Source organism: Scleropages formosus, chromosome 6 (assembly GCF_900964775.1).
Source record: "Scleropages formosus chromosome 6, fSclFor1.1, whole genome shotgun sequence".
In the NCBI taxonomy this organism is placed as follows: Eukaryota; Metazoa; Chordata; class Actinopteri; order Osteoglossiformes; family Osteoglossidae; genus Scleropages; species Scleropages formosus.
The window spans coordinates 10,083,328-10,095,675 of NC_041811.1; the positions used below are offsets into that span (position 1 = coordinate 10,083,328).

The 12,348-nt window shown below is 42.3% G+C and overlaps 1 protein-coding gene across 1 annotated transcript; it reads left to right on the plus strand.

The window, feature by feature from the left end:
- Positions 1 to 3,963: 3,963 nt before the first annotated feature.
- LOC114910701 (uncharacterized) lies at positions 3,964 to 12,148 on the plus strand. Its single transcript, XM_029252848.1, has 6 exons — positions 3,964 to 4,111; positions 6,339 to 6,393; positions 8,639 to 8,977; positions 9,279 to 9,593; positions 10,975 to 11,283; positions 11,370 to 12,148. Exons 2-6 carry the CDS (start codon positions 6,357 to 6,359, stop codon positions 12,146 to 12,148), a joined length of 1,779 nt encoding a protein of 592 aa, XP_029108681.1. The 5' UTR covers positions 3,964 to 4,111; positions 6,339 to 6,356.
- The last annotated feature ends 200 nt before the right edge of the window (positions 12,149 to 12,348 follow it).

A 12,348-nucleotide genomic window follows, 5' to 3' on the forward strand; every position in this document is an offset into this window, starting at 1 on the left:
AGTCTGGCACCAGGCACTGCCCAAAAGGGCTTGAACCACAGACCTGCCACACAGCAGACGCTGGCTGAACCCACTGCATCACCACATCCTCTATACTGCATTGTAATTTTTTCTATTTTTGACATTTAGAATTGTATATTAATGGAGCTGAGGGAGGAGGGGAAAAAAGACTGCTTTTATTTCCTTGATGTTGGAGATAATGAGATGTGTCTTTGCAGATGTGAGAGATAACTGCCCCTTCTCAGTCAATGACTGGTTCAACCACAAGTGCAATAATTGCAACTAAGCAATAGTTTCAGCTGTAGAAATGTAGGAGGGAACAAACTTGACAAGTTAGTGTGAGTATTAATGTGTGTCAGGAATGGGGGGGGGGGCAATGCCGTATTTGTGTAATATGAGCTCTTATGTGTTACACTATTTGTAGGTTTTAAGTGCTAGTGTGGAGAATTTCCATGTATCAAGCTATGACTCTTGTTACTAATACAGTTTACATTGTGGTCTGGTGCTTTGTGCTTCTGGAGTTTCATCCTGACCATCGTGGCCCTGTATTGAAACAATGGTGACTAATACTGAGAGGAACAGATTTAAAACATATCTGTACAACTGGGACAGAAGTGCATTTGCACTTCTCCTGGCAGCACTCATGTACTGCATCACCTTGGTAAAAAGTGCAAAATTGTCATCAATGTCCGTTTTCATCATCGCAAACCATTGTTGCTGTTGTGGGAAATTTGGCGTTTGGTTTCTTTGCTTGCTGCAAGGACAACAAACTATTTTATTTAATACATCAAATCAAATTAGTAGCCAAATTTCATATCCATAAATGCAAATTATCTCGTAAGAAAGCTGACTTTATCAATCAGTACATTGCTACCATCCAAAACTCGGTTTTTAAAAACAATTAAAACTATTACATCTCAGACAACACTCAGCGAACGGAGTGATCATAAAAACATCATAAATTAATTTGTACATCAATATCATCCCTAACGCCTCCTGAGAACTTCCATATATACTCAAACATTTAATCATAGTAGTTCATACACCTCTAGACATTTCTCTAAAACTGATCCACACAGATAAACACCAGAATAAATGAAAAATAAGAAACACAAGAATAGATAACTGATTTAAAACACCCTATATACCTACAGACTGGCTCCACACACCCGTCTTTGCAGGAAACAAATGAGAAAATTTTGTTTTCCATTTGTTTTGTTTTTATGAAGCACCCAAGGTGAGCTTGTAAAAGTGATTTCTGAACTTGCTGTCAGTGCATAAAACATGCAGATATTGAAACCTGTGGCAGAAAACACACTTGGACCATAAAGCACTGAACCATGAGAAAGTACAGTATAGATCTTATTCTTACCCCTATTTATTTCATATACACTGTGTTTATATGTATATATATGTATGACTAAAAAAAAAAAATTCCCCACTCGCCCCCTTTTTGCGGGCAGTCTTACTCCTTCAAGCTTGGATCCTCTACCAGAGGCCTGGGAGCTTGAGGGTTCTGCGCAGTATCTTAGCTGTTCCTAGGACCGCGCTTTTCTGGACAGAGATCTCGGATGTTGTTCCCGGAATCTGCTGGAGCCACTCTCCCAGCTTAGGGGTCACAGCCCCAAGTGTTCCGATTACCACGGGGACCACTGTGGTGGACCTTCACCTTCCACATCTTTTCTAGCTCCTCTCTCAGTCCTTGGTATTTCTCAAGCTTCTCATGTTCTTTTTTTCTTCCCAAGCGATGGCAACATCTATCACTACAGCTTTCTTACTCTGTTTGTCCACCACTACTATGTCCGGTCTGGTTAGCCATTACCAGTTTGTCAGTCTGGACGCAGGCTCTTAGTGTCCTGTTCCTTCAGGATCAGGATTGTCCAGCCTTCTGTTAACCATTCAGGGTGGGTCCCATCCATTAGCAACTGGTTCATTTGTGTTGCCAGGCACTCCCTGGGTTAGCTTCTTTAGCCAGAAGGCATGGATCATGTCAGTTCTTCATACTTGAGACTTTTTCCTGGATGTCTGCCACTGTGATGGTTACTGGATCCTGTTCAGGGAGGTTGCTGTGCTCTTAGATCCACTAGCCCCTGGGCTTTGTTGTTATGTGATGCCTCCTTCTCCCCTATGTTTTTCCAGTATTGCTCTCTCTTGTGTACCTTCAGGCAGTGAGTCTTTGCTTGACAATTTCTAAGGCCTCAGGTATAGACAGCTTAGTTCTTAGGCAGGGTCTTCATCACACCTCTCTGCAGTTCTGATAGCTGGCTAACTTCCCTTTGTGCTGCCTTGATCTTGGCCTCTAGCCTTCTTTTCCATACTGCTTCTTATGCTTGGTATTCATGTTGTATCCAAGGATCACGGTTGCTGTATTGTACATCAGCTGGTTGGTCTCAGTAGGGATTGTTCATAATGCTGCATTCACATTTTCTCATAGACTTTCAGTAGGTACTTCACTTGGTCTTGGTAATTGGCCACAGGTGTCCTTCTTAGCCATGATCTTATCTCTTAGGTCAGCTGCTCTTGCATTCAGCTTACAAGGGCGCATTGTTCTTGGGGCTTGGTTCCCAATCTCAGAGTATGGGGATGATGATATCCCCCCCCAACCTGTCCTGGCTCCCCCTTGCATAACATTTGTGTTGTACCTCATCAATCTCTAGTTGTGATAGCAGTTGTTGTAACACTGAGCTACTAGTTGTTTAGGCATTAGTCTTGATGTTGGGTTTCAAAGTATCCATAGGCCCCACATCCTCTTCATGTAACCCCTTTCACTGGGGTCACTTGTGTAGTAGCATTCCAACAGTTCCCTATTCTCCTCTCTTGTCCATGCATGCCTTCTTCTAGTTCCAGTAGCCCACTTATCATCAGCATGTCCTGGTTCCCCAACATCTGGCACAGACCTTGTTAATCCAGGCAACATCTGAGCTGGCATGGTTCTCTTTGTTTGTTTCACTCTCATATCCAAGGTAGGCAGAGCCAAGCATAAGGAGGTCTTGCCTAAGGACCCCCTACTAGAGGGTAGGCCATGACCAGGATTCAAACCCCAGTTTCCCAGGTGAAAGACAGCAATCTTACCACTACACTATCCAGCCACTTATTTATGTGTATGTAAGTATACTTTCGGAACCACTTGTCCCATACAGGGTCACGGGGAACCGGAGCCTACCCGGCAACACAGGGCACAAGGCCAGAGGGAGAAGGGACACACCCAGGACGGGACGCCAGTCCGTCGCAAGGCACCCCAAGCAGGACTCGAACCCCAGACCCACCGAAGAGCAGGACCAGGTCCAACCCACTGCGCCACCGCGCCCCCTAGCATTACATATATACATATTTATTTATTGGTGATACCAGACTGTACATTTATTAAATACCGTTGACGCTATAAATCGTCATGTAATCGCACAGCAAGAAAAACTTTCGTTAAATGTTTTAAACCTAGTCTTTACATTTTACGGGTAGATTCACATTTTAATTTATTTGTAGGTTTTACCTAATCAATGTGGAAAGGTGCAGGGCTTTTAAACACAATAAATTCACTGTAACTCACGGTTAAACGTTGCAGTAGTATTACATGACACTTACAGTATACACACACACACATTTTCAGAACCGCTTGTCCCTTACGGGGTCACGGGGAACCGGAGCCTACCCGGCAACACAGGGCGTAAGGCCGGAGGGGGAGGGGACACACCCAGGACGGGACGCCAGTCCGCCGCAAGGCACCCCAAGCGGGACTCGAACCCCAGACCCACCGGAGAGCAGGACTGTGGTCCAACCCACTGCGCCACCGCACCCCTTCCACTTACAGTATATTATTTTGGAAAATTATGGCTCAGATGTGTCACTTTATGTATTCATATTCAATGTAATAATAATGCAGTGCATGTGGGTGTTTACTGTTCGTAAGCAATTATATTACCATATGATTTGTACCTTACTATTTCATTATTTCGCTGTATATATTCCTTTTGTCTAACATTTCGTCATACGTGTCATGCGAGAATATGTTAATAGACGTCAGACTAAGGCCACGCCTCCCCAAAAATGGGAAAAAGTTAGAGAAGCGTTTCGGTTGAGCGGCGGAGCTGGTGATCGAGTGAAAAATGGTTCTGTGAGTTTTTCTCGGTTTTTAGAGCCTTCAGTTACGGATTATTATTTGTACTTGAATGTTACATCAAGTCCGCCAAGAGACATTTGTTTTTGGTTTGGTTTCATTTGTTGAGATTTTATTGTATCGATTTCAAATCGTCATTGATTGATTTAACTTCATCATGCCTGATCCTTAGTTTTAAGTAGTTTTATCTGAAATCGGAAATGAAATGGAGAGATAGAGAGAGGAAAACAGAGATTTTTTTTGTAGTATACTGTAAATAGATGTGTCGTTAAACTCGTTTTGCGCAGTCGGTTTTGCTTTCGTTTTCACAAATTAATAATAATTTCTCATAATAAAATATGCATACATATATAAATATACATATCTGAATTTACACACACACACACAGTGCATTTATCAGATGATTTCATAAAAATCTACTGCCCTGAGGCTGATGTATTAAAACGCGTTATTTAAACATACTACATACATAGTTGATTTAAATAACCTTTTGTAAATTTATATGAAACAACGTTTTTGAAATATCTTGATTGTTGAATGCTCTTCAAATCAGCCAGAGAGATGTCTTCATATTGTCTATTTTGTGTTCCCGGCCCCAGCTTTTTGGATGCCTTACTGGGATGGAACATGACGTCGTTCTGGGTTTTGAACGCCAGTACATTTTAACCTTAGTCTTTTGTCTTCGTCCTAAATTTTAGTCTTTACTTCTCCGCCCGTGTAATGAATACTGCAATATCGTTTAAAAACTGGCTTCATGAAATTAAATTACACAAACCCATAACGTAATAATAGGGGTAAATTAAAAATCTCATTTTTGATCGGTTAAGTTTGTTGGATGCCTTAATTTCACGGACGAGTTAATAATTCCAAAACGGAAAATTATGAAAACTTTGGGTTGGCGCAGTGGCACAGTGGGTTGGACCAGGTCCTGCTCTCGGGTGGGTCTGGGGTTTGAGTTCCACTTGGGGTGCCTTGCGACGGACTGGCGTCCCGTCCTGGGTGTGTCCCCTCCCCCTCCAGCCTTACTCCCTAAATTGCCGGATTAGGCTCCGGCTCCCTGCGACCCCCTATGGGACAAGCGGTTCATAAAGTGCGTGTGTGTATTTAACGTTGACGAAGTACAAAAAAAAAGACAGCAACAATGTTGCGAGTCTTAGAAGAAGAATAACTAAACACATCACAGCGACGTGTGGAAGAGCAGCAATAAATATATTGATCTTTTCGCCATGCCATGTTGAGGGGGCATCTAACTGCAAAATAAATGAAATATTATTGCAATTAAACTCAACAAAAAAACAATACCTTCAGCTTTATCTTAACTCCACTGGGGCAACTAGGGGTCCCTACTCATGTTCTTATCAAATACAGCTGGCTCTGGGTGCACTACCTGAACATTTCAATGTCTTCTCATTTCCCATCTCCTCACTTTTCTTTGAGCTATGAGGCTTACAACAGGGCAGCAGGTGGTGCAATGGTTAAAAATGTGAGCCTGCTTTCTGGTTCAACTGCCACGCTCCATTCCTGTTGTACCCAGATCAAAGTACTTACACCAAGTTATTCCTGAAAGAATACCATGTTGAATAAATGACTTGTGACCATGAATAGAAACTCTAATGTCTGTAATGTCTTACTCCACAATGTCGGCTTACCTGGACGTGAGCCTGATACGGGTGCGCGTTGCTGTAACGTCCAGACATGGACGTTTTAAGTATAGTGACGCCCCGTGCAGAGTAAGTGCACAGTGCAAACTGGGAAGTACGGTGTAGAGGTGAACCGAGGAACAGGGGACAAAAAGACACACAGTCTATTTTCACAAAGATGAAAAGTGAACCATGAATCTGTGAGTAGAACTTTAATACGGAGGTGTGACAAAATACCAGACTGGAACGATGGACCTGGAAAAGAGCACAAAAGACAGGCATGTGGGACTGGAACATACACCTGTAGAACATTTACTGAAGACTTTAGAAAGCGGTAACTAAAGTTCCTTGGAAATCGCAATGGAACATTCATTAAGAACCTGCAATCTATCCTCAGTTGTGTGTTCATTTTATAACTGACTGATCACCAGATTGTGAAGAGGTGCACGGGTCTGGGATAGTGGTACTGAGTGGCACCTCCTCTGGCATCTAAGGGTATTGTCCCTGTGACTCATGACGTGACTAATAGTATTTCTGCAAAAAATGAAAGCTATAACTTAACCTTTCCATTTGTTCCATTAAAGGTATGCTGAACTGCTAACATGATGGGCCAACATTCAGTCATCTTTGCCTTACTTGGTAAGCTCTGTATCTGTGTGTATTTAAGTGTGTGCTGTAACGGTATGAAGGGACAAACGGCATTTGGGTGGAGCAAAGTAACATGCTAGGGACATGTGTGTTTGTGCGAGAGAGAGAGTTAGGAGGGAAGTTTGCGGAAAGGCTATAGGGCTATATCAGTGTGGAAATGAGAGATTATTTAGAGGGAAAATTCACCCTCGATGGTGTCACCCCCCCACCCCCTCATGGACCTCCTCCCATACCAGACTGTACAAAATCCTTAGCATTGTTTTTTCTATCGTTACTCGTAAATTGTAATTCCCGAATATCACTGAATGTAATGGCAATAGTAGTGAAATAACTGGCAAAATTATTATTACACCTTTAAATTACAATATGATACGCACAGCTTAAATGTATTTACTTTTACATAGTTTCATGCAGTTAAAGTGAAAATCCGGTAAGAAAACAATAGAATTTGAAGTGAAAATGTTTTAGAACTAAAATTATGTTTATTTTAATGTTAAACTTTACCGTTATGTGAGATACATTATTGGATTTGGTTTGCATAATCAAAAATTGCCCAAATAATGTAGAAGTTGTAGACAAATGCATATGGAAATAAATTCATGAATTAAACCATACCATAAAAATAAACAGGAACAAATGCACAAGCATTTCAGCACTTAGTAAACATCTCGAGTAAATCAGAACTTTCCTCCTTTCCTGGCCTTCAAAGCTGTGAACTTGTGAGTCACTTCATCGAAATCAATGCCTTACTCCAACTCACTTTCAGGTGATAATATCACAAGATCAGAAAGCCTTGACTGTCCCCTGGTAGATCCAAAAATGTGACAAAATCAGTGACTACAAAAATACCAGCGGCAATGAAAACAACAGCGTGCAAACAAAACCACGTGATTCGAAGCGTCGTTGTGACTGGGCGATAATGAGAGCACTGAGCGGAGCGCATGAGAATGTTCTGTTCTGTGGGTACAACTCTCGTGTGGGACAGCTGGTAGCGTAGTGGTCCCTTGAGCAAGATACTTACTCTAAATTACTCCAGTAAAATTACTCAGCTGTATAAATGGGTAAATAATTGTAACCTTAACACTGTAAGTCGCTTTGGAGAAAAACGTCAGCTAAATGAATAAATGTAACTGTAAATGTGTGATTCAAATAAAGCATCTGTATCTGAGTCAATCCGCCTGGTCTCCTGCATTCACCATGACACTGGGCTTGCGAAAAATCGTTTTGATTTTATGACTAACTAGAGTGAAATTTTTTTTAAAAATTTCTGCACAGAAATTTTTATAGACAGTCATTTTGGTGTCACATCCTCTGATGGTGTCACTCACTGTGGTTCGCACCCCTCAGCTGGAGGGAACAGTTAAAAATGATGAAAGTTGGTTGATGGAAATCTAGGTTCATTGTAAGAAGGCAGGGGGTGCGGTGACGCAGTGGCTTGGACCAGGTCCTGCTCTGTGGTGGGTCTGGGGTTTGAGTCCTGCTTGGGGTGCCTTGCGATGGATTGGCGTCCCTCCTGGGTGTGTCCTCTCCCCCTCCAGCCTTACGCCCTGTAAGGGACAAGCGGTTCAGGCGGTGTGTCTGTGTGTGTGTGTGTTTGTGTGTGTGTAAGAAGACATTAGTAGTAAATGTGTTCATGTTGCTCCCTTTGTACTATATTACACAAATCATGAGACCCGTGGAAAGGAATCACCAGGGAGATTTTTGATTTGATATGGGGGGGAAGGTATGAGCCTTTCTCACACATCCATTCAATGTCTCTGTATGCGTAGCTGTGTCATCTGCCACACAGCAAATACAACACCTTGTTCCCTTTACCTGAAATTGTCCCTGAATGAGCCTGACAGTAGCAGGCCTCTGCTTAATGCTCAGGCAGACCAAATGAAATATCATAAAGTGGATGATCACGCAATATTCCTGATGTACCGGCAGAGCATCCACAACGCTCCATGTACTGGGCCAACATTTCAGACATTCCTGAAATGCCACAACATGTAGAGAGACGTTTGCCGTTTCCAATAACGCCATGTGAAAACAATTTAATAGATGTTTTTTTAAGAAACTCATACATCTGATAATTGTTGGGAAGGATGCATTTTTGTTAATGTTCATTTAATTTCATAAAGAAATTAATTTGTTTGTAAACAATGAAAAACCTTTAAAAAGCAGCTGTCAAATTCTTGCAGTGTTCTTTTTTTTTTTCTCCCTTGCCCTCAACCTAAATGCTTGTCTTTCTCAGTTTCCATAGGCTTTGTGACTGAAGGCTCTGCTGTAGAATCCCTGGTTGTGTCCCTGAAAGGCACTGCTGTCCTGTGCTGCTATGGGCCCGAGTTCACGGGCTCTCCTGCTGACCAGCAACATTTTAAGTGGACATCTGGTGGTCAACTTGTTGCCCAGTGGTCCCAGGGGCAGTTCACAGCAGGCCCTGGGTACGAGGGCAGAGTCCAGCTCTCTGAGAAACGGGTAGAGGATGGAAACTTCTCTCTCACCATCTCACCTGTTGAGTACAATGATGAAGGTTTATATGACTGTTTCACAGGGTCTAAGCATCTTGCTGCAGTGACAGTAGATGTTTTAGGTAAGTTTTTGTCGTTTGAAGAGTCTTCTAAGCATATAAAATACTGAAAAGCAAAACATTGTACAGGTGGTTCTCGACTTACGATGGTTCGACTTACGATTTTTTCGACTTTTCGATGGTGAGCTGGCGATGGACATTCAGTAGAAACCGTACTTCGCAGAATGTAACCCCATCGTAAGTCGGGGACCACCTATGCTGTTAAATATCACGTTTAACGGAGTAGTTAATTATCTGCCTGTTTTTCCATCTTATTTAAGAAAAGACTGCATATTTATTTTACCATGTTCTGTCTCACTTTCAGTGTCTGTCACAATATCTCTATGGGTAGGGGACCCCGTCACTCTCCCCTGCTATGCCAATGTCAACAAGCAGACGGATGACAGTCAGCTTAACGTCCGTTGGGAGAAAGACGGAGAAACTGTGCTGCAGGTTCAAACTGGCACAGTTAACACAGGCTCCAGGTTCAGAAATCGGGTCAGCGTGTCTCCAGACCGTGTTCGTCTGGGTGACCTGTCACTGACCTTCAGCATGATACGTATCTCAGACAGAGGAGCCTATCAGTGCTTCTTCAAAGACAATAAAGGAACACCTGATGGGATCATCCTCAGTGTTGCAGGTAGAATATGCTTTAAATCTTCCATCCTTCCTTCCATCTATCCATCCATCCATCCATCCATCCATCCATCCATCTGTTCATCCTTAATAACCACCAGTCCATTACAGGGCAGTCACACACATTGACTACCACATCCACACACTAAGGACAACCTAAGCTCAATGATCCACCTGAAACACATCTTTGGACTTTGGGAGCACAAAGCGGAAATTCCTCTCAACACAGCATTAAAGCACAAACTGGGCTGGATATAAACACATATCCAAACTTGCAACCTATGTGCTGTACAACACCAGTGTCACCCAGTTACTCAGTGGTTAACTATTTGCACCATGCCACCCCTTAAATATTCTCTGTGTATTTAATTGTGTTGTTTTTGTTCAGCCCCATGCTTTTGTTATAGATTCTTTATTACGGCAGCACTGCAACAGCTTTTGGAAATGGATGGGTAGATGTTTCTGTACAGTTAACACACTTTAGACTTCATTGTTCAGTTATTCATTTGTCAAAAGTGGTTCAGTGAGGTATGATTTGTTTGCTGTTTCGTCTTCAAACTTTGAGTTAACACAGTCCTCTGACAGGAGTCAGACTGATGCTATTAGTATCAGTTAGAAGTACACTGCCTTATGTGAAAAACTTCTGAGTTATGAATTTTTGAGCTATTGACCAATGCCCAAAAAAACTATTAACTATAAGTATTAATATTTCATGATGATTTCATCCAACCATCCATTTTCATTAACCACTTGTCCTGGTCAGGGTGGCTGGGGTCCAAAACCTAGAATAATTTTTTGTTTTTTTTTTTAATTATAGCTGTATCTGAGACTTTTACAGAAATTACTCAGTGAATAGAGGTACATGTCCATTATGCTTTTTTTGATCAAACTGTAGTAAATTGGGTTCTTACGAATGGGAGTGTTGGTGTGGCCTCAGTCTCGAATGATCAAAGTAGTTGCTCTTTAAGGTTAAACACTTCAAGTCCCAGTTGCATTTTTGAGTTGAACTACAAGTGTTTGTACAATGTGTGAATGACGTGAACCCTTAAAGAAGCTTACATTCCTCTTTCAGTTGGACAAGAAAATGATGAGAAGAACTAGATGTTTTAACATCTGTCGAAACCTTACATAAAAATCTTCGCTGTTGAGCCTACTGTATTTTATGGGGAATACATTCCTACCATATTCATTCTAAAGTATTGTAATATGTTTAGAGATGGCTGGGAACCAATTAATTACTGTTAACTATTTACTGACATTCTCGGATGACAAAAGCATGCTGTAGCCTGTTCTGCTGTTGTTTCTTGCAGGTCTTTTACCTAAATCTTCTTTAACTGCTTCACCAGCAGCTGCTCACCTGATAACCTCCGTCTGTGTTCCCTCAGCTCATCAGTCAAACATCACCATCCAGCCATCTGAGTCCCTCCTCCTGCCGCTCCACATTGTAGAACCAGTCCGTGTTCTGTTCAGTTCTGGTGGCTCCACCAGTGTGCCCGTGTGTACTGTGGAGGGAGATTCTGTAGACTGTGGACCTCAGTACCAACACAGGGCGTCTGTCCACAACTCAACTCTCATGCTGGAATACACAACAACAGCTGACAGTGGTGTGTACAGAGTGATGGACAACAGGACCAACAACACCATCAACACTGTGTTTGTCAGTGTTACTGTTCTTCGTTCAGAGCTCATCTCAGGTACAGCTCGCTTTACTTTTTCATAACAAATGTTGTTACTTTTGTTTCTGTATAATTAATATTTGAATTTTCTGTTCTCCCAACAGCTGTGATTTTGCTGTTCATCCTGGTCTCGCAAATGTTGGTGATTTTAAGGCTAACATGGTTATGGCACAGGTCAGATATTCGGAAGATGCGTTGTGGAACAAGGCTGATGCTCCTGTTACTGCTGCTCACTGTGGGGCTTGTGCTTCTAGGGCTTTCCGTGACAGTGATGGTAAAACCTGGGTGGAAGATGAATTTTGCGTTTGGTGTGAATAGGGGCCTGTTCATTGTCTTCCAGATGGTCATAATATATTCAAATCTGGGAATGCCCTGGAGAAGGACTGTGGTCATACTGAAGCTGCTGGTGTTTCTGGTGCTGTTGGGTCTCTTGGTGACAGTGAAAGTAAAACCTGTGTGGAAGGAGTTAAATGTGGTATTTTGCCTGGGGCTCCTGGTGTTTGTCCTCTTCCAGGTGCTGTTAATATACATGACTGTGAAAGATGCCTTCAGTGTGATAAGGCTTCTGCAGGACAAGACCCAGAGAGAGCGAGAAACATTGCAATCGATTCTGCTGGCGCAGCTGCAGTGGCTGATTTTACTCCTGCTGTTGGGGTTTCTGGATTTGGGAGCTTCAGAGGTGGTGGTGATAATGGGCTTGCGGGAGGGCCTGTCTTCAGGGCTTCTGTTGGGAATGACTGTGGGGATGGGGCTGGGTGTGATCCTGATCCTGATCATTTTAAAAAAGCGCTATCTGGTGTCCAAACCAAAGAGAACGGAGAACAAAAATGCACAGTTGGAATTCTTGAAAAGAAGCACAGAAACTGTTGCTGACCCGACCTGAGTTTCTGAATGTTTATTTCCAAGAAACTTACAGAATTAAATTACCTGCAATCATTTACCCACTTGGATACTTTTTTACTGGATACATTTACATACCTTGCTCAGGGATGCTACAGCAGTCAATGAGATTCAAACCTAAAGTTACAAAGGTGGTAACCTTTGGATCAAAAGTTAATGGCTCTCAGTATTATGCTGTCAGCT